Genomic DNA, 22,460 nt, shown 5'->3' with positions numbered 1-22,460 from the left:
GTGACCAAATGCAGCTTTAACAGAAAGAGCGTTTAAACAGTAGGTATCTGCACTATGTTAATTCTATTTGAGCATTTTTTACACAAGTTAAAGCACAACGGAGCAAACACAAAAACCGATTTCCGCCCGCGGAGAATGTAAACCACAAATATTACATTTTTTAGTAGTAGTAGGTAGTTAGTAAATAATTAACATGAATAAAAACACGTGAAATCTGATTCGACAGGTCAATACTGCATGCGATTGATTAATTAACTTTAATCGTTAAAAACAATTATTAAAATTACACATAGATCACTATCAATTACGCATGCATTTACGTTTATAATCCTTAGAATTGTTTGTTCGCCATAGCTTCGGTGTATTAGTAAAAGTTTCGTTTTCGATCTAGTAAAGTGGGTATGTTTGACATTAATCGGGGGCTTTATTTTCAACAGTATCTGCGAGAGAGGTAGCATAAATCGTTACATACACCGTTGGTTATTTTCGATAAAATAGAGTTCAAATGCGAATACATCTAGCAACGTGGGAGTAAGTTTGTCTTTGTCATTTGTCATCAAGGGAGTATGTGCACACACAACATGCCTGCCTTGTAGCCAGCCATTAGGAACCGTCGATTTGCATTAATAACCATTTAGCCTCTAGCAGCTAGCCTCTAGCAGCTAGCATCTAGCACCACCAAGCTGTCGAGTGCCCCTATCGTATTGTATCCGTATCGGTATTATATATCTGTATCTGTATCAGTAGCTTTATCTATATATGTATCCGTATCTGTATACTTGCATCTCAATCCTCACTTACTTAATTAACATTATGCTGGCTTTTGTGAAAGCGGTAGGGGAAGGACCAGGGCAGTCGGTCATTTGCATTGCCATTTGCCACTCCTCGGCTTCCCACTCCCAAGCCGCCGCCAGAAGTCACCAGTTCCTCCTCGTTGGCCCAGTTGGGCTTGTCCTCGAACGCATCGAACCTCTCCAGACCCAAGCCCAATCCCATACCCACTCCCACTCCCTCTGGTCCCACGTCATTGTAGTTTTCCTCATCGTCATCCACATATCTCGCCGGGTTTTTACTGGCCCCATTGCCGTCGTCATTTTCAGTTTCATTCTCATTCACAATCCCATTCGCATTCGCATTCCCATAACCATTCCCATTCCCATTCTCGTGTTCATGATTTGTTTCGTTAGCTTCATTTCCGTTGACCCGATGCCTGGCCAGACCCATTCCGGCCACGTCCAGAGATTTCTTCGCATAGCTGAGCAACTGCTGAGCAGCTGCGGCTGCCTTCTGACCTGCGAGTGGTCGACTCGATGTTGATTGCAGGGAATCCGCAAACTGTGACGATGCGGGATAAGGGTAGGGCGACTGGGACCATCCGTAGCTCCACAGTTGGCTGGGGAAATGCTTCCAGGGCAGCAGCTGTTGACGGTCCAGCTGCTCCTCGGGCACAGGCACTCCATCCCGCTCCAGTTCCCGCTCGACTGGCCACTGCTGGCGGTAGCGCCTGCTCACCTTTGGCGATCCTGCTCCTCGCAGCAGGACTCGTTTGCCCACGTTCTTCAGGATGGCGCGGTTCAGTTCAACCTGGACGAGAATACGAACATGAAATCCTGTTAAATGCTGTAAAATGGGTGACAAATTGCAGGGAGGTAGTCGCACCAACCGCCCCCCATTTCCCCATGGACTTGTGCTTTCCCTTTAAAATGGCTAAACTAGATTGACATGCATGATGGATGACCACATTGGCAAATGTTGTTAACGCTCCAATTTGGTTCGCCAATCAAATGTCATCTCGTTATTTCATTAATTGAGCATAGGGACATATTACATTTACATTTTAACACTTTGCATCCTTTCGATGGGAAACTTAAAGGCATTCTTTTAAAGCCACTGATTTCATTAAATTTCCCAGCCACTTTCAAGTAGCAGGTGTGTTTGTCTGGAAGTCATTTTAATATTTAACAGCAAGGTGATTAATTGTTAGATAGTCATAATGAATATTAGTACAAGATGAACAAAGTGTGTATGACAATCTACCTTTTAATCTTAGCCCCAATCGAATTTGATTCAAAGCCAAATGCCATCTTGCAAAATTCTTGAAATGCCACCGATATTTATTTAAATTTCTTTCTGTTTGCCAACCGCTTTGCAGGAGTTTTAAAGCGTCAGGTGATTGCTGAAGCTTGCATTTTTTGGCTATTCGAAAGTCGGTTTGCATTTATTGGAAATGGAGCAGAAACCAAATTGAGATCACATTTTTCCAGCTGTGAATAAATATGTCGATTCAATTTATTTTGCATTCGAATTAAAGTGTCGAATGTCTGTTCGGTGTATAATAGAGTGTGCTAGCACTAGAAAGAGGATAAAGGATTCCGTTCTTAATTTCTCTATTCTTGCACTATTTAATTATTTGGGATGAATATTGTCAGCTTGCCCAAGAAACCCGCATTTGAACGGCTTAAAATCGAATATATATAGATTTTATTTCCCTTTTATATTTGCCAATCTCAATGCAGGTTACTTAAAGTCCCAGGTGTGTGCATAGAATATCATACCTGCTCAGCTCATCTTTCACCGATTCAAATTGCTTTTGGGATGCATGGATTAATTTCTAAAACCCCTTTGACAAATCAATAATGTTATCTCCGGCGTGTGTGAATAGGTGGATGGATAGGCACATCCCTTGCTCATCCATGACCCTCTTTAACGGAAATTCGTGGGACGCAAGGTGAAGTTATCAAGGCAAATCGTTTGAATTCCATGAAGGCATTAAAACGTTTGATTTTTTTTGGCCTTTTTTTGTCTTTTGTTTTTTGTGTGTGCCCTGGGGTCGAAACGTTTGGTAACCAAATAAACTCGCTTTGTTACCGAGCAAAAATATTTGTGTTACACATACGCAGCGTTGGCTTTGTTTTGGCGCTGAGCCTGAGCCTTATGCATGTTTGTAGGTGGGTACACATATATTTATATCCTGGGTGTCAGGGCCATCCGAAGTGCTTAAGCCCTGTTTTCGGGTCTCCCAGGATATGTTGTTTACATTCCCGGAGCAAGTATGTGGGCCCTTCTTTTCTAGTCCCTGAAATATTTATTGGACTCGCTGCCTCCTGCGAGGAATTAAAAAACTTTCTGCAGCTGCGCTTTCTTTATGGCTTCGGAAAAGTATTTTTCATTAGGCATTCTAGTTTTGATTAGCCGCTACATTTTCATTTATACTTTGGCACCGAATTACTCTTTCCACTCGGGACGGCGTTTTAGCGGGAATTGTTTTCCGTTTGTCTGGGGAGCTGGCAGGCCAAAGTTTTACTTTCTTACTTCTTAGCTTATTAAAAATACCTTGCAAAGTGGTCAGCGTGGCGCGTTTATTGCAGGATGCGAGGAACGGAATAAAAACTCACCTGGCGCGAGTTCTCCTTCATTTGCCTGCGTGCGATTTCCAGGAGGAGCCGCTGACGCAGCACATCCAGGGGATTGACAATGGACAGCGACGGTTTGTTTCTCTTGGCCAGCAGAAAGTCATCCTAGACGGGGGAGAAAAACGTATATTTGTATACATATATAGCACGCATTTACATTTACTGCAAACTTCGCTTTGCGCTTGGCATAATAAAATCGTGACGTGGTAATGCAAAAAGTTTTAAGTCCCTGTGTTTATAAACAGTTCTGCGTTCTGCGTTCTAAGTTTATATTTTGTTTGTTTTGATGGAAATTGAAATCATTTTTTCAGATTATTGGCATCGATGGACGAGGTAATCTTAAGGGTCTGCGCTATCGGATTGTTTTTCCCACATGGGGGAAATTATCATTACAAAATATCTAGGAATCTTATCGCGGTTGCTCTACGTTTTTTCCATGATGATCAATCGGAAATTTCGCGATAACCGCTCTCCACTGATAACAATGAAAATTTCAAGCAAATTCGTGAGTCATAGCTAAAAAACAATTAAAATCAATTGCCATGGACTAGAAAACACCTGATACCATAACTTTATAATATCGCCTGGCAACGCATAACACAATTTCGTTTCACCACGTATAATCATTATAAAACGATTTCGGATTTGGGGTTGATTATAAAGATATAGTACGAAATTTTTAACTAATCTAGCCAGTTTTTATGACTGTTTCTAGGGAAAATTTTAAATAATTTGTTTTGTTTTCACTTGTTTTCCAAGAAGTATTTACATGTCTAAGTTCAAGGCAAACGGTAAACAAGCAATCCGAATTCATGTTCAGATAAATATGATAATTACGATTATTGTTGGTCTGACTATCAGACATGTTTGGCGATTAGATAAGAATGTGGCAGTGTGTGGTCGTGGTCGCAATGTCTGGAAGGTACGGAAGGTATGGGCCGTGGTTATCAGATTTCTATAAAAGCTATAGCCACCTGTGGACCCAGTTAGTATATTCGAAACAATTGCGAAATGAAGGTTCTTACACTCTTCCTGTTCACCGCCCTGGTTGCAGTGGCTGTTGGCCGGCCGAACGGCGGATGGTGGGCCAGGAAATTCGGCTGGGGATCCTCCGATGATGGTCAAAATGTGCAGGAGCAGAAGTGGAATGGTCAGAATCAGTGGAACGGAAATGGACACGGAAGTGGAAATGGACAGGGTCAGTGGAATGGCGGACAATGGAACGGCAATAACCATGGTCATGGACAAGGCAATGGTCACGGAAACAACCATGGTCACGGTCACGGAGGTCATGGTCATGGCGGTCACCGTCCCCCACCACCACCACCACCGCCGACCACGGACCGACCCCCGACCGAAGACGATATTGTATCCACAACCGATGTGACTAGCCCCCCGGAGGAAACTACCTTGGTTCCCGAGGTTCCAGAGGAATCCACCACTCAGGCACCAGAGACCACCTTGGCCCCTGAAATCCCCGAAGAATCCACCACCCAGGCACCGGAGGAAATCACCACTGACTCCGAAGACGGAAGCGGTTCTACGGAAGAAACCACCCTGGCCCCTGAAGTACCGGAGGAATCCACCACCCAGGCTCCAGAAGAAATCACCACTGACTCCGAAGACGGCAGCGGTTCTGAAGAAACCACTCAGGCCCCTGACGATCCCGAGGATTCCACCACTCAGGCCCCCGAAGATCCAGAAGAATCCACCACCCAGGAACCAGAGGAAACCACCACCGATTCCGAAGACGGAAGCGGTTCTTCTGAGGAAACCACTCTGGCTCCCGAAGATCCCGAGGATTCCACCACTCAGGAACCCGAAGAAAGCACCACTGACTCCGAAGACGGTAGCGGTTCTTCCGAAGTGACTACCCTGGCTCCTGAAGCTCCCGAAGACTCTACCTCCCTGGCGACCGAAGAGCCCGAAGACTCCACGACTGATTCTTCAGTGGAGTAGGAAGTTAGTTTGCTAATGCCAAACGTTGCTGGTGCATTTTCTCAAAAATCGTTTAAAATTTGGCGTTATTAAACAAAGGATCTTAAAACGAAATAAGGTGCAAATATTAAACTGTTATAACTAAATTATTAACCGTGTTGGCCACACAACCACGTGAAACCATTTATAGGATTAAGATTGAAACCTCATGAAGCAACATCGTGTTATGTAGTCACGCATTCGTCATTTAGCTTTATAGTTTTCACAATCTGAACAATTAAACCACCCAAAAACAACTACGAGCCCTAGACACGTTTATTTTTACGGCCGTACTCAAAAGTTTAAGGTCCTACCCGCATTAAATGCTTATCACATAATTGAACTTTCGCTTTCGGGACCATGACAATATTGTTAGTTGCCTGTTTCTCTGGCTGCTTAGCTGTTGTGGGCCGTTGATAAACTGATTGATTGACGTGCATACATCAATCAATGAATCGCTACTTGACTGATTAGTTGCCAAATCGACCCTTATCGGAACATATGTACTTTTGTACCATGTACATATATGTTTTGCGGTTAACGATGTGTCATATAAGGTGGTACAAATGGAAAATTTCGTAATTGGCTTTTAGCGTGGCCCCGGGGTTGATTTTTTAAAACGCTGCCTCATCATAAAACATAATTTCTCTCGGCAAATAAAATTAAATTGTTTACGTGGGTCGCATTAACGTGTTTAAATCTCCAGTTTCACAAACGAACTTGCCTCCCATTTAAATTGCGCTGAATAAAGAATCGACTTCACGAAATTCGAACTTCTTAAAAAGCAAAGGTGAAACTTTTGATTGTGGACAACAGGAGTTGTCAAAGACAAACAAAATGTTTTCTTTTTTGTATTTTGTTTTCTTCTAATGATGCTTGGACAAAAGCCTTGACGAAAATTTCCATTTGTTTTGAAATATACCATAGACTCTAATCAATTTTGTTGCCATGTTCGTGTGTGTTAAGGAAAATATATTGTATATGATTTTTCGTTCGCCCAGAACCAGTTTCACATTGAGGTATTTCACACCGATGAAGTGCCCAGATTAGATTATACCAGAATTCAGATTCAAACGCAAATGATATATTAGCGATTTCGAGGAGTTGACGTATTAAGTGCTATGTGATTTCTCAAGAATTTTATAGGAATTGAGATTTGCAACCACAATAAAATGTTTAAGGAAATGCGAAACTATTATCAAGATAAGGATTAGTAATATGCTATTTCTGTCTATGAGGACACAAAATGTCTAGAATTTAAAGTAGTTGCTTGATTATTTCCTTATCTTGTAGTTGGCATATTTAAGAAACTATCGTTATCGGGCTCAATTATTTCCATAAAAGCTATATGGTATGGTGGTAACCTGCTGTTTTTAAGTACAAAGAAGGACACATAGCGGTCTTCAAAAGGTTGCATATTATTGTAACGAACAATGTGTCAATTTATGAACAGAAACCACTGACGTGTGTCAAAGAAGCTATGAAATAGCCCGCTCGAAAAATGCAGAGCCAATAATTGAATATGCATTCGGAAAACATTCGAACGAGTGACGCAAAAACTGCTGCCACTCACAAAGAGCGACAGCCAGAAAGAAATGCACTCCGAAATGCCCACCTGTGTGTTCCGTGCATCGGGGTAGTCCAGAGGATATCCGTTTGTGCGGCCGCTTCCGCCGACCTCTGCTCCCGATCCCAGTCCTGATCCCGCTCCTCCTCCTCCTCCCCTTTGGGCCGTGCAGACGAGCCTTGTGGCACACAGTAAAGTTAATAACACCGGACAAAACCACGCTGTGGCTTTCATCATTCTGCAAAAAAGTGGAAAAAAAGAGAAAAACGATAGAGTTGCATGGGTGAGTGCACAATTTACGGATTTGCATGTAATGCAAATTGTCTGGTGGAAAAAAAGCATATGGTATTTATCAAAATTAATCAAGAATGTAAATATTATTATAGGATTTTTTTAGCCTCCACCGTTTACGGGACAGCCATCAACTTTGAACTATTATTTATCTTTTGCTTATATAAATTTAAATAACGTGCTGGGTATTCTAAATGCCCCACAATTGTACCACTCTGTTCATGTTGGTGGAAAATTAAGCTCATCTGTGGCTATTATTTTTGAAAATTTCAGAGCCACTGCCTTGTGCAAACTTTGACCTCTGCCGTTGGAATTCTCTGTGGAATAGAGAGAAAATAAAGTGCTGACAGCTAACCTGTGAAAAATGCGCAATATTCTGACAACAGGAAGTGTTCTCATAATTTATGGGTCACGTAAATATGTGGTACTTCTGAACCTAGTTTTTCATCTACATACGAATATGCATATCAATCTCACGTCCCCTTGGCCTCTTCAATCAGCTCGCAATGGGAGTTGAGTGCGAATTTGCACAAGGTTCAGAAAGGAAATTAGGTTTTAAATTGAAGACGTCGACGAGTAAGCTGCAGGACAACTTGATTATTTTCCTGTTGCCAAGTTTAAATCATCAACAGCAAACCCTATTTCAAAAATGGAAAAGGAAGTTAACGTCCGTTAGCCGAAGTTTATATTTTCTATATAGACTCACAAGGTGAGTTTGATCAAAAGTATTCAGTTTATAAGGTCGCAAATTTGATCTTTAGAACAAACTTAAAGAAACAATATTGTAAGAAACTCAGCGAGGGTAAACAAAAAGGTGTATATTCACTTAAAGCAATATTATGAAAAATTCTCTGCGTTCTTTTATATTATTTGTTCTCTCATTATTTTATCCCACATAGCAAGCACATATTTCTTGCTTCGTGTTTTGCATTGTAAGCCTTTCATGTGCTGGGCTATTTTAATTGTACAAAATAGGTTAAAGTTTCACTTTTGTTTTTACCACACCGACACATTGTAATGCATCCATTGTAGTCGAGCCCAAACTTCTCTGACCAAAGTAACTTTGTGTTACTAACAAAATTAAGTAACAATTGCTCTAGCAGCGAAACTCGGTGCAGTGTTGTGTGCATAACTAAAAGTTGTAACAGTTTCCCTACTGCTCAAAATTGGATTTAAACTTCTTAGCGTTAAACATTTAATAATTCTAAAATCGCAAGAGAGCTGCAAAGTTCGCCTTCCGCTTAAATTGGTTTCTGTAATAAAGCCATTTTGAAGTTACAATCTCTTTGAAACTGAAATTCCAACATTGTTTCCAAAGCGAAGGCAGGAACTTCCATCATTTTAGCAGGAATTCCAAGTTCTGCCGCTCGAAATTGTGGCAGCTCTTTTGTTTTCGGTCGGGGGACAAACTCATATCCCACCTGTCAGCAGAAGCATTAGACATCAGATGTAAGTAACTGCCGAAATGGCAGCCGCATTAGTCCTGCCGGCAATCACATGTCATATAGATGCCATTTGCTGAACAGGGATTTACGAATATTCGTGGGTGTTGCTGTTGCCCACCACTTTCGCAAACGACAATTGATGGCTATTGATTTCCCCTAATAGATCGCGTAAACGCTGTGCGAAAATGTGAATGCGAAAGTTGCAACGGAAATTGCAATTCAATTGAATTAGGGGTCGGAATCTCGAGTTGAGCGATTGAGTGAATTCCCCCGGTTCAAAGGTTTCGGAGACGACGACATAATGAATGGAATTCTTACATTTGAAGCTGAGCAAATATTGATTTTCTGGAAGTAATATAGAATTCAAGGCAATAAAACTGCCCTGCCCCACTGAGGATTGTTGGGACTGTGCCTCTGACAGCCATTGTCATATCCTCAGTTCTCAGTTCTCCTCGGTCCCGGTGACGGAAATCGTGATTGCCCAGGGCTAGTTGCCAGCACGTCCCTTCTTGTTTTATCGGCAATTCAAAAGGCCGACCGAAACACAAGGAAATGAAATCCTGTTATCTATTCCAACTTCAGATATTTACATACGTATGCAAATACGAGCATGTGTAAAGCACATAGAGCAGCGAAGTTGTCTGGTTTTTCTCGGTTTCTGCAGCTTTAAAAACCGTAAATCCGATTTGATTAGGCCATAAAAAATCTCAACAAAAGGTCAATCAAACGGGAATGTAGGTCCCCAGAAACCACATCGTCCCTTGCAAATTACAAGGTGTGATTGCCGACGCTGCCGGGGAAGAAAAAGAAGAAAACAACTTTCGCTAAGCTTGTTTGCAGTCTATTAAGTTACGGGACTTTGTTACCTGAAACCAGCGGCAACAATGCCCTACACATAAAAAGCAAAACTAATTAGCTTAAACGTTTTTTAAGCAATCAATCAACCTTGCCCCATTTGAGGATACGACTTGCCAAACTTTTCCGTTCCGCTGAGGTTTTCGCTGAAATCTGATATGGCGAAGCCAATTTGAAACACCAACTCAAAAACATAAAAACCGCTTAAACGACTTTTCGTTCTTTTTTTCGAAATTATTGTCACATAAAAGAAATCACCTTATCAGTGGTAATTGCCTCTAATTTCGGTGGATCTGAAAGCACACTCGACGGATTGATTTATGACGATCGAGATATTTCGCGTGTGGGTGTTTGTTACTTTCTGTTTGTGCGGAATCTGAGCCTCGGTTTTTGTGGCTTATTTATCTTTTCTTGTAATTTATTTTATGTATTCACACGTCGCGCCGCGGAAAGTTAACTGATTCGGAATCGAAATCGGAATGTGAAACTGTTGCTGGCTTTTGTGATTTTGATTTTTCTGATGGCGCTCCTGCTGTTTTTCCCAGCATCGAATCTCGAACGCAACAGGCTGACGACGAGCGGAGGACTCACGGAGCATAGCGATTACGGCGTGTTTTTATATTGGGCGCCCCGAAGCGCCCACACGAAGTGCCGGAACCGAGGAGCCGACATAACGACAGGACACGAAGGACGCGAAGGACACGAAGGAAAGTGCCCCAGCCACGCGACGAGTTATGAATGAAAACGTGCGGGTACGGCATGTTGCCAGGATGATGGAAATCGAATCAGATGAGGCGGGTCAGACCGCGCGGCCTAAGCCAACCCCCCTTAATAAATCACCAAGGTGTACTAACGCATTAGGAAATTGACGGATTGATGGGGGAATGGGATTTTAGAGGGGAATCCCCCGCGATTCAGGTGTTTCAGCAACATGTTGCGAAGCCCCGTCACCGCTGTAATTATCGAACTCAATTAATATTTAATGAGTTTTATTTGCACATTAATTGTTCGATTTAAAACCAGACGCCAAACGGGTTGACGAGGATCCGAGTACGGAGCACTCAATGTCATGTCAAGAGGTGCTAACGTGGCCCGACATTCCGCTTGGCCGGCAATCGGGCGTAAAATTGCTCGCCATAAATCCGTCAAACGTTAGCCATGGGGTTCCTGGCCAGGAGATGTGTTCGACCCAAGAGGTCCACTGCTTGGAAGGGGTTTTCTTTCTTATTTTGGAACAAATCAATTTTTATTGCTATATGCTGACCAAGGAATATGGCTAAATTGATTTATTATTACAATCTCAGTTTTCCTCAGTCTTATTAAGCTATTTTAGTGATCATATAGTTAGTTAGTAGTCAGCCTGAACACTTTGTTTTGATTTTATTATCTACTCTAAAATAAATACAAACTCTATCGAAACTACTTTTCAAATTAAACAGTAAATAGTCCTAACAAAAATAGCTCCGAGATTTAATTAAGATAGCTTATACTTTGTTGTCAACATTGTCATTTTCTGTTTAGCATATAAGTTATGCAATCTAAATTATAAACTTATCTTATTTCGACACCGCCTGGCACTCGTACTACCACTAACTAGTTTAGTTTTCCGAAGAAGCACTTAAAAGCAACAGTGTTGCCAGCTACTATATCTCAATTGTCCCTCGTCCTTGGGGACGTTGATCACCCACTTTGACATACTTTTTAATTGCTTTCAACACGTGTCTTCGACTTTTTTATGTATGCGAAATGTTCATGTGTCGGCTTGTAATTAAGCACGTAGGCAAACGCCTCCATTTCCTGCCCAGCAGGATGCTTTATGGCTGATTGAATTCCGTCAAAATGCTACTCCCGCCACTCACTTTTATGCGCGAGGTAATGTAATCGAGTGTGGAGCGTTTTTTAAGGAGCAATATAATACATTTTTCCCTCGTCAACTATTCGTATATTTGAAGTTCCTCAGCTATATATTCCTTATAAATTATTTGTATATCGAAGTAGTTAAAGGTCTGTTCACTAAATGGGCAATATTTCAAAGAGAAAGTCCATTACCCTTATTGAACGTGCCCCGTTTACTGTTAAAGGTTTACGATTAAGTCTATCTAGTACTTGGTTTTCTTCGGACTCATTAATATGTTTATTAAATTAAGCACAGAGTTCAATCCCACCCACTCGCGGCCCAGAAATTCTTTTGTCCGATTTGCGTAATAAGTCAATGACTCAACAACTCGTCTCTTGACACCCCTTTTTCTAATAGCCCACACAGAAAAAAATATGACAAAATATCAAATTGATATTTGTTGGTTAATTTGATCTTTTTTAAGGATCAAGTTTCGTCATATCATTCTAACATGAAGAAATATTATTTTGATCTTATTTCATATTAATTTTTGAAAAAAAATACTGAATTCGGTATTTAAAACAAGTATATTTACAATTTATATGAAATCGTATGACTTTGATATGAAAAAATATCAAATGTCGTTTCGAATTTAGTTCGAAAGGGAGAAATAGTGTTCCACAGTTTACAACACTGAGATTGTGCAGCACTGCAAAAACAGCTGGCCCAACTTTGAGACCAAAAATATTCGAGAACAAGGTGTTTTTATTGTCAAATGAAATCAATTTATTTTTTTATTGAGTGCTAAGTCGAAACATTACAAAGTTGTGGTGATTTTAACTTTGCCGCCGAGTTAGCACACAATTTAAAGACATTTCGGTTCTGAATGTGCGTGTGTGTGTGTGCCGGCCGCAGTTTTACGTTGTGTGTGTCACAGGCAAAACTAAAATAATAAAATATTGAAGATTTTGCTGGCCCACCTATACATATGTACACCGAATCAAAAAAATGTGAAATGATTAGAATTAAATTGTTTTAATATAAAATAAAAATTTCTGTTTTACTGGGGGGTACTAATATACACGAAATAATATCATTTTGTTGAACAAAATTGATATAAAAAATATCATTTTGATGACAAAAATTGATATAAAAAATATCATTTTGATGACCAAAAAGTTCAAATGTTATTTTAAACACTAATCTTTCTTAAGATTGAATTGGTATTTAAAAATATCAACTTGATATTCTCGAAAATATCAACTTGATATGTTCGAAATATCAATCTTGCATTAATTAATATCGGCCCAAATTTGATATGAAATAATGTTAACTTGAGTGCAATTTCATATCAATTTTTTTTTCTGTGCACCGACGATTTGACAGGCGACTTAACGGTAAACGGGCACTTAATGAGGAGCAGAAAAGGCAACCCGCCTTTCATCCTCATTTCATCCAATTATCCTTGTTACGGACAACCGATGGTTTCATCCAATTATACATGCTTAAACGATTGTGTGAGTGTCAAGGAACTTGGTGTCGGTCAAGTTTAAGTCATTAATAATTAGGAACGTCTTGATGGCGGCGACAGACGCTTTATTGAATATTAAAGGAGGAAATCGCGCCGCCACTACAACATTTAATTAACAGTGTTCTCCGGCTTTTTTAACCACAATATTTGGCTTCCAGCTGGATCTCTTTGAAACACGAGTTTCATTGCAGTCAAAATGAGCGGATTACTCTTTGAAGCCCTTCAATTAAATCAAGTTACTGACCATTTAAGCAAAGAGAAGAAAAATCAAACAGCAGTAGAAGTTAGTCAAAAAGTTTGCTGAATATATATCTCAGCTAATCCCAGAAAAGTTTCGCTTAACTTGTTTCATCTGTAAGGCTCTTTTGACGATACGCGATGTTTAATTTACTGCAGACAAACGGTACTCAATTTCTTAGACTACGAATAGGCATTTTGTGGGATTTCTTGACAAATAAGGACAAACTCAAGTCGGTTAATAGAATTAGCATGATTTGCTCGACCAATTAAACATCGTTTTTGTTACAATTTAAAAAAAATTAAACATTTTCCATTTCCAACCTTTCAATCCCCTGGGGGCACATTTCTCCCTTTTTTGTGGAAAGTTTAGGTAAATAAATATGTAGATAATAGTTTTGTGGGTGTACCTTTTTTTTCTTTTCGGGCCCAAAAATCGCATACGCAAATTTACAGCCATTAAAAAAAAAACACATATTTTCGCCCACTTGTTGTGTCTCAATGTGATTAACGACCGAATTGTGAACTTTGCTTAGATTAGCCGAATTGGGAACAAAGGGCTTTGGGTTCTTATTTTTAATATGAAGTTTAAACTTTAAACTGAATTATGGTCACAATACAGAAAGCTATCTTAAGTACAATCAAAATATGACTAATTTAAAATAACAAATAGGGGCCGTTTGTTTTAACTTTTGATAGGTACCTACTAACATCTCTTGTATTAACATAATAGCAAAAGAAACCATATATTTTGGCATGCCACCTTTCCATAAGTGGGTTTCTGAAACCTTACTTTTAAAATTTGTGCGCCAATAATATCTTTCGATAACTGCCGATTATTGAATATTCTTAACTATTCGTGACAAGTCACAGGAAACGATTATCGATAGGTCCGGGATGGCGATAGTAAATCACAGGTAATTCAAAGTTTGGCGGAAAGGTGGGTAAAATAAATAAATTCTGGAAACAGCAGATAACTCCACACGCATAAAAACAATTTTCAATCTGATACAAAAACCTTTGTATATATTTTATATAGGTGTATTTGTATGTTTTCAAATATTTAAAATGCATACGAAATGTCTTTAAATTAAATTAAATTAAAATAATAAACGTGACCTGCTTAGTTGATTCCAAAAATACTAATAATTCTAACGAATTTAATTTAACATTTTAGTATATATAGTACATGGATTCACTGGATGCACTGGATTTTGTTAGACATGACATAGCATAGGGCAGAAAATGAAATATTATTTTCAAAATAATAACTGCTCAATTGTTCATTGGTATATTGACAAAGGTCAAAAAGGCAGGTCAAAAAGGCAAAAGGCACGCTTTTTTTTATTCAATCTGTTTTTACTTTAAACAATGTGAAAATGCTTAACAATATTCTTTTACGGAAAAATAGCAAAGTATACAAATATTTATTCAAAATATTTATTCACACAAAAACAAGTCTTTCCTTTTCTGATTTAGTCATCTGATTAAAAAGTGTAAAACAATGGTTAACTATCTAATTATGTTTCATGTCGTTACTTTTTTCCGACATAAAGCCAATTCTTAATTCAATTAGCACTCGAGATAACTGACATATGATATTCATTAAAAAGACTCAATTTTATTAAACTGTTTAATCAATTTTTTTTTACATTTTTGTAGCATTTTTTGCTAGTTTAACAATATATTTCAATTTCAATGGTCTGTAAAGGTAGGGGCTAATGTTTTCCAAACACATTGGGATCAGGAGAAGCTCCACCAGCGGCAGTCAGCTCCTCGAGGAGTTCGTTCGACTGGCGATGTCTGTTCGGGATATTGGCATTTGAATACAAAACATTTTCGTTATTAATGTTGGTAAGTCTGGGATGGGGATTGCTCTCAGAATCTGTATCTGCTCGGTTGGCATTGAAGTCCGATCCAGGGGCACAGTTTCGACCAATCAATGATCGTTGGAGTTGCGACAGACAACTGTAAGAAGAATATAATGCATTATTGTTATCAATTCTTAAGATATTAGGGAAATAAAATTCAAATAAAGACGCTGTATTACAAATTAACAAATTAGATTGTCCAATTTTGTACACACAAAAAAATTTGCTTGGTAAAATTGACCAACAAAGATAGTTACGTAACTATTAAAATAGTTACGTGTATTTTGTTTTTGCTTTGGGTTTGTGTCTTTGCTAATTGTGTGTATTTTGTTGTTGTAAAATGACAATTTACTTAGTAGAATTGACAATTTTGCTGGTTGGGGCCTGTTTGACAATTATTACAGTTGATTTTACCAAGTTTTTTTTTTGTGTGTAACTTTCAAGAAATAAAGGTTTTTAAATTTAAGTTTTTAAAGTTAAAAAACAAAAGGAAAGATATTTTGTAAAGACTTTCGAGTATCGCAATTTTAACCGTTACAATCTTTATAATAATATGGATTATTTTCTTTTAACGTTAACACTGCAGAAATGAGTACACACAAAAAAATTTGCTTGGTAAAATTGACCAACAAAGATAGTTACGTAACTATTTAAATAGTTACGTGTATTTTGTTTTTTCTTTGGGTTTGTGTCTTTGCTAATTGTGTGTATTTTGTTGTTGGGAAATGACTATTTACTTAGTAGAATTGACAATTTTGCTGGTTGGGGCCTGTTTGACAATTATTACAGTTGATTTTACCAAGTTTTTTTTTTGTGTGTACATTTATTCCATTCATTTGTTCCATTAATTTTTCAGAGCACAGCTTGTTGACTTACCGCTCCAGTCTGCGATCACTGCTCCAATCTTGAAGATCGTACAGATCCGTAAATCCCAGCTCGTTTGTTCGATCTCGGTGGAAATGTCCGTTGGTCAGCAGTGGAGTTGCAGAGCTGAAGGATCTCTTGCCATTTGTCCAGCCCCGGGAGTACTGAAAAGTCTGACCCATGCAGGCCATGGACAACGTGAAGAGGAAGAGCGGCAACAGCAGGAGGCGCAACATGTTTCTGCTGAAATTGGTCCTTGTAACAGGACACTCGGAAATCTCGATTGGTTCCTTTCGCGTTGGAAACTCAGCTGCGTCTGAAGTTTTGATGCTCCTCGTCGGGCTTTTATATGGGCCGTAAACGATGGATGCCAAAGGATGCCTGATGTGTCTTTCCTTCAGAATCCTTGCTTCAATGCCTCCAGCAACACACACTTATTTAGATTAACCGGGGATTATTAGCACCCAATTGTTTCAAGGCGGCAGTTAGCGCCCACATACGGCCACGCCCACAGCCCCCTTTTCGCCAGCTGGCTGCTCAAACTGAATGCATTTGCTGATTGAAAAACTACCACTTTTCCCAAGGAAACCCACGAAACGGGAGGCAAACGGCAAAGGCTTAAACTAAAATTACTCGTCCCGAAAAAAGTAATTTGCGCGCATTGCCAGGGGGAGTGAAGAGTCCGAATAAGGCCTCAGGTAATTGATTTGCAGGGATTTGCCAAAAATAGCATGGACAATAAAGAATACAAATATAAAAATACATTGCCTATTCCAAAAGTATTGAGGTTAAGTTATACACTTAGTTTCGGTATTTAATCAATCAAAATACTTATTATACCCGTTACGTGTAGAGTAAAAGGGTATATTGTATTCGTGCAAAAGTATGTAACAGGGAGAAGGAAGCGTTTCCGACCCCATAAAGTATATATATTCTTGATCAGGATCACTAGCCGAGTCGATCTAGCCATGTCCGTCTGTCTGTCCGTCTGTCCGTCTGTCCGTCTGTCTGTCTGTATGAACGCTGAGATCTCAGAAACTATAAAAGCTAGAAGATTGGCATTTTGCATGCAGATTTTAGGAATTCCTACGCAGCGCAAGTTTGTTTCAAAATGGTGCCACGCCCCCTCTAACGCCCACCATCGCTTATATACGATTTTAAAAATTTTAATATTTTGGAAAAGTAAAAATGCAGTTTTATTGTGTTTATCAATACCTATCGAAATGTAGAAGAAATTTTTCAAATCGGACCATTCGTTAAAAAGTTATGCGTGATCAACGTTTTCTATCTCTATCTCCATCTCCCTCGCACTCCCTTTACCTGAGTAACGGGTATCTGATAGTCGGGGCATCCGACTATAACGTTCCCTCTTGTTTTTTTTTAAGTCTTGGACAACTACTTTCCAAATAATTTGTTATCATCTTTTTTTTTTTTTTGTGTCTATAAACTTACCAGATTCGATGCTAAATAATGCTTGGATATTGGATATAGAAAAATCATTTATAAATATACAAAAATATACAATTTATATTATAAATATAAAAAATATATAACATGGACTGGCATTAATTACGTTATAGACTAGTTATTTCGCTATCGGGAACGTTTGCACGATTGGCTCCATTAGCTCCATTCTGCTCCAGCTCAACGACACTCTTTTCCTCATTGGCCTTTCTACGCCGCAGTAGGAAATAGCACACCCTACATCAAATTAGTTTTTTATTATTATTTTTAAAATCTATTTTGTTAAATTTTATAAAGTGTACTTACACAAAGACCAAGACATTGGGAATATAAAAGATTTCACCAAACAGCCAAATGGCTCCTGGGAATGAATCAACTGTGCTTTTGTAAATCTCACTGAAAATGGGCGGGAAGATGAACTGCGCAATTGGCTCACTGATGCCAAAGATGGAGTACATTTTACCTGAAATTAACATGTGAATGATTATTAAAAAACATACAAAAATGTAGAACAAAGCATCTAAATAAAAAAGGGGAACCAAATATTTATATTAAAGTTTAAAACTCCATTAAAAGTTTCTCTATATTCTTACAAAAAATAAGATACAAAAAAGTTGTAAAATATTTAACATTTCTTTTATATAATCAACTTACTCAGCTCATCACCAGCTACAATGCTAGATCCGATGGTCTTAATAGCAATCACTCGCAAACTGACAAACATGTCCACCACTCCTGCCACGTAAAATGAGGTAGTGCTGCTGGAGAAGGCCTGAACAAATAAAAACCATATTACTTAAAAATGCATAACTAACATTATATTTAATTACTCACAAAAAGAACGCGGGAGCAGACAATGGACAAAGCGGACAGCATGCCAATCATTGAGTCTGAAACCTTGAGTAGCTTGCTCAGAATGGCGGTTCCAATAAAGGTGCCCACCAGGGCGGCTCCACTGGACAAGGTCAGATAGATACTGAAGTCATTGCCGTTCCAGGCGAGCTTCTTCAGGGTGAATCGATACCAATAGTCGTTCTCGCCGGATGTGGGACCCACGGTCAGGAAGTAGGCGCACAGCAGGAGGATCAGCAGCATGCGGCCGTTGTTGGGTCGCTTGATCAGCGGAAACCGGATGCAGTCCAGCACCAAAGTGGGATCGAAGAGTTCCTTGAGGAGCGAGCGTTTCGGTGGCACCACCTCCACTTTGGGCTCCATATGGGGAGTCAGTTGGAAGTTAACGTTCTTGTTTCCCTGCACTTCATCCACATTGGTCGTCTCGTAGGCCATATTATCGGCTCCCTGCTGCTTGGGCGGCAAGGTGGTGGGCAGTGGAGGTGCATCGTTCGGCTGGACGCCATTCTCGGTAGTACTGGGCGTACTCTTCACCTCTTTAATGAAGAATATAATGTAAAATATCGCAATCAACTGGAATACAATGGCAGAGGCAAAGGACCCTAGAAGAAAGGTACAAAATATATTAATACAAAGTCAAAACATATGCTTAATAGTTAATATTTTAAAAACAATTAAACTCACAAGTGTATCCCAAAGTAGTGAAGAGTAGGCCACTAATCGGTTGTCCTATGAAAGGAACTCCTGTTACAAACATGGCAAAGATGCCAAAGCGAAACACACGATCCTCTTCAGGCGTTGCAATGGTGATATAACTATAAATTGCCATCAGACAGAAGGTCAATCCTCCAAAAAGAGCCGGAACAATGGCCTCACAATAGGCACCAAACTCCATGGGCAGCGAATCAAAGAAAATTGAAGAGATGATCTGACCTAAAATATTTAGTTATTTATTGATTATTATCATTTATAATCATGTAATTTAATTACTCACACGTGAAGGACAAAGCCTCTCCGATAATTGGCATTATCATACAGGGCTTGCGTTTGTTGTATCGATCTGCCCATCCTCCGGCGAAAAGAAGCACAATCAGTGGGAAAATAGCAGCTACAGAGAAATTGTTGAGTTAATACCTATTTCATTTAGTATAATTTACATATGTAGGTATGAATGTATCCAACGTGAGAAAAAATTATTTTGGCACGTCGTGTTTCAAGTTTAAAATAAAAAACTGGATTTAACGACAAAAATAACTCGTTCTTGAAAATAATCTGCTATTTTACATAGCAAGCTGAGGTATTGTTTAATCAATATAATTCTGGCTAGTAATCTTCTAATGTTTGTTATATTTCCAGAATTAGGATAAATATATCTATTGGTTACAAGGCTAAAATATAAATACAAATAGTCGTATTGATGCTAACTATTACTAATTGAATAATATGCCATTTGATTTTTAAATTTATTAAATTCTCATGAACATAAAGTTAATCTTCCTTAATTTTTTAATGCGATTTTTATACCCTTGTAGAGGGTATTATAATTTCAGTCAGATGTTTGCAACGCAGTGAAGGAGACGTTTCCGACCACATAAAGTATATATATTCTTGATCAGCACCAATAGCCGAGTCTATCTAGCCATGTCCGTCTGTCCGTCTGTCCGTCTGTCCGTTTCTATGCGAACTAGTCTCTCAGTTTAAAAGCTATCGCGATGATCGGATCGGATCGGACCACTATATCTTAAGGCTCCCATAGGAATATTCAAACAAATATAAGAAAATTCATTGTAACTGTAGGAAGTAGGCGTTTTGATTCTTGACAACTTAAAAACAAAATTTAATTACAAACGGAACTGGACCGAGTAAATACTACTTTATCTACAAGGGTATATAAGCTTCGGCTGGCCGAAGGTAGCTTCCTTTCTTGTTTTATTTGTTTATTGTACACATTTATGAAAGAGCTATTTCTAAAACCTTTTGTTTAAAAACCATATATACAAGCTTTTCGAGTATTAAGAATTCTTAAAGATGATTTACATTTCTGACGTTAATGAATTGTTTTATTTTGAAACTCGTTATCACAATAAGATTAAATTCAACCAAAGCATGCATTTAAACAATAAAAGCCTTTAATGCGAATACTATAAAATTTCACCATGGAATCTATGACACGACATTTTTAATTATTTAAAGCCTCAATTATCGATCTCTGATGCAATGCATTCTAATGAACCTGGTGTTTGGTTTAAGTTATTAAACAAGAAGACTTCTCTGCCGCTGAGAACCGGAATTCCGCGTAGCGTCTATGCAAATGACATTTTCGGATAGCGTTTTTGCTAAATAGGGAATATAAAATATTATCTGTGGCTCGAATGAAATGCCAATGACAATGGCAGTGAACCCACGAAAGTCACTCGAAAACACATAGATGTAAAGAACAGGTTTAAAGCGATTACGATTACAGACACTAGGCTAAGGCCTTTAGAAGCGGCTCTAAATTAATCACCCAACGATATGATGGGGGAATTTTTGTTAGCACCATCAGCAAACGAAAGAGAACTCATGAGCGAATCAATTAAAGAAGGTAATTAGATGTTCGGATAACCGCTAATTTCCGACGACATCCATCAAAAGACATGGATTCTTTCCAAAAAAAAATGTACACTGTAAGAAAGGGAATTTTTATAAAAATAACATATTTATAAGAGAAGCATTAATTTAATTTCAAAATAAATCCTGACCACTTGAAATATATTTTCTTGAATTTCTTCTTTAGCTCTATCAGTTTTAGCAACACTCTATTCAAATAAAAATTCAGCATATCATTTTTTTTTAGTGCACCTCACCTATGGATATAAATCCGAAGGGGTAGGCAAGATTTAATATACAGAGGAGTAGAGATGCGAAAAGAATTCGAGTTTAATTTAAGCACAAACCTGAAATTTAAGCAATGCTAATGCCAAACCCAGACCCAAACCGAAACGCGTATATTTAATGAACGACTCGTGTTATGTATATGATATATGTGAGTATTTTTACCCATCGGGGCACGTTTGCCGGAGACATCTGACGCTAGGATCTGAGCCTCGAGTTCCGCCTTGCAGACCGTATAGTTGAATCCAGTTGCTCCGATCACCAGGCCAGCAAGATCCGGAGTGGCGCCCTGTGTGGTGTTCTCAAAGTCGAAGTCATCGCATTCGATGCCCAGCTCTGATTTGTCCAACATAGTGTCACATACGATCTTGTTGTATCCCAGATTCACTCGACAGGCCTTGTCCAATGGGAAATTCTGCATGGCCACGGCATTGAAGACGGAGGCCATGAAGTAGAAAAAGAAGAAGGGCTCGATGACCAGATAGTGGCGATAGCGCCACAATTTCTGGAAGTAGTTGAGCTTGGGCTCCGCATCCGCTCCTCCGTTCCCATTGCCAGAAGCATCCCCCGACGACCTTGGCTTTGCCATTTTATAGCACTTAATGATGAATTCCTCTTAACTATTATTTTTATTCGATTCGGCTGGCTTGTTTGCTCTAGCACATTTCAGCGATTTGATCAACACGTCGCGCCAAGTTCTAAGCTCAGACTAAACTTAGCGACGACTCCGGGGATCGGGCCAAGTCCGCTCAAATGGCCAGCCGCTTGATACGCACAAGAAACTTGTTCAATCATTTCTTCGCTGCTTTCGGCTCTTTTTTTTTGTTTTGTGTTTGTCAGCTTCGATTAGAGCAGAACAATGATAAATGTGAAGAATTGTCACCGGGCCGCGAACTATGGAATTTCGCATGCGCTTCGATGAGAATCATTTCGCGCTCAGTTACATTTACAGTAGATATCGGTTAAAAAAGTTTTGTACAATTGTTGAATAGCGCTTTGACTTGCTTAACGTCATAACTATGAAATCTGGTTTTCACTTTTATGATGCTTAAATAGGTGCCAAAACCTGCTAAACATTCTACTAAAACTTCTTTTTTCGTTATACATGAACATTTCCGCATTTAAAAGTTTGCACACTTATACTTTTTAAAATTAAGTTGTATACTTTTACAACCAATATTTACTGTATCTGGTTTTCTCTGTTATTACTATTGATCTTAGAAAAAAAGCGGTGCTCAATATCAATCGAAAAGTGCAATAAATAGGTAAATGAACCATAAATCAAGGTGGTTAAATTTCATCAAAGACAAAAACATTCATATATTTTTTCAGCTAATAACTAACATTGTGATTTGTTTTAAAATCAAATGAAAATGTTGGGA

At 38.9% G+C, this 22,460-nt stretch overlaps 4 protein-coding genes across 4 annotated transcripts; 1 reads left to right on the top strand and 3 right to left on the bottom strand.

Annotated features, from left to right (window-relative positions):
* Positions 1-183: 183 nt before the first annotated feature.
* Positions 184-10,116, bottom strand: Dh44 (diuretic hormone 44). The gene is made up of 4 exons (XM_017149671.3): positions 9,807-10,116; positions 7,006-7,195; positions 3,396-3,518; positions 184-1,584 (listed from the first exon to the last, which is right to left on the bottom strand). The coding sequence occupies exons 2-4, from the start codon at positions 7,192-7,194 to the stop codon at positions 802-804; spliced, it is 1,095 nt and encodes a 364-aa protein (XP_017005160.2). The 5' UTR covers position 7,195; positions 9,807-10,116; the 3' UTR covers positions 184-801.
* Fst (Frost) lies at positions 4,408-5,647 on the top strand. The gene has a single exon (XM_017149673.3). The coding sequence runs from the start codon at positions 4,425-4,427 to the stop codon at positions 5,370-5,372; it is 948 nt and encodes a 315-aa protein (XP_017005162.2). The 5' UTR covers positions 4,408-4,424; the 3' UTR covers positions 5,373-5,647.
* A 4,656-nt stretch (positions 10,117-14,772) lies between the features above and the next one.
* Positions 14,773-16,241, bottom strand: Crz (Corazonin). The gene is made up of 2 exons (XM_017149520.3): positions 15,901-16,241; positions 14,773-15,121 (listed from the first exon to the last, which is right to left on the bottom strand). The coding sequence occupies exons 1-2, from the start codon at positions 16,122-16,124 to the stop codon at positions 14,872-14,874; spliced, it is 474 nt and encodes a 157-aa protein (XP_017005009.2). The 5' UTR covers positions 16,125-16,241; the 3' UTR covers positions 14,773-14,871.
* Positions 16,242-17,418: 1,177 nt separating this feature from the next.
* Positions 17,419-22,214, bottom strand: LOC108062760 (probable peptidoglycan muropeptide transporter SLC46). The gene is made up of 7 exons (XM_017149559.3): positions 21,244-22,214; positions 19,199-19,312; positions 18,889-19,137; positions 18,187-18,806; positions 18,007-18,124; positions 17,659-17,815; positions 17,419-17,589 (listed from the first exon to the last, which is right to left on the bottom strand). The coding sequence occupies exons 1-7, from the start codon at positions 21,665-21,667 to the stop codon at positions 17,463-17,465; spliced, it is 1,809 nt and encodes a 602-aa protein (XP_017005048.2). The 5' UTR covers positions 21,668-22,214; the 3' UTR covers positions 17,419-17,462.
* Positions 22,215-22,460: the final 246 nt, after the last annotated feature.

The sequence above is a fragment of the Drosophila takahashii genome, chromosome 3R (genome assembly GCF_030179915.1).
Source record: "Drosophila takahashii strain IR98-3 E-12201 chromosome 3R, DtakHiC1v2, whole genome shotgun sequence".
Lineage (NCBI taxonomy): Eukaryota > Metazoa > Arthropoda > Insecta > Diptera > Drosophilidae > Drosophila > Drosophila takahashii.
This window is presented reverse-complemented; position numbering and strand designations above follow the sequence as displayed.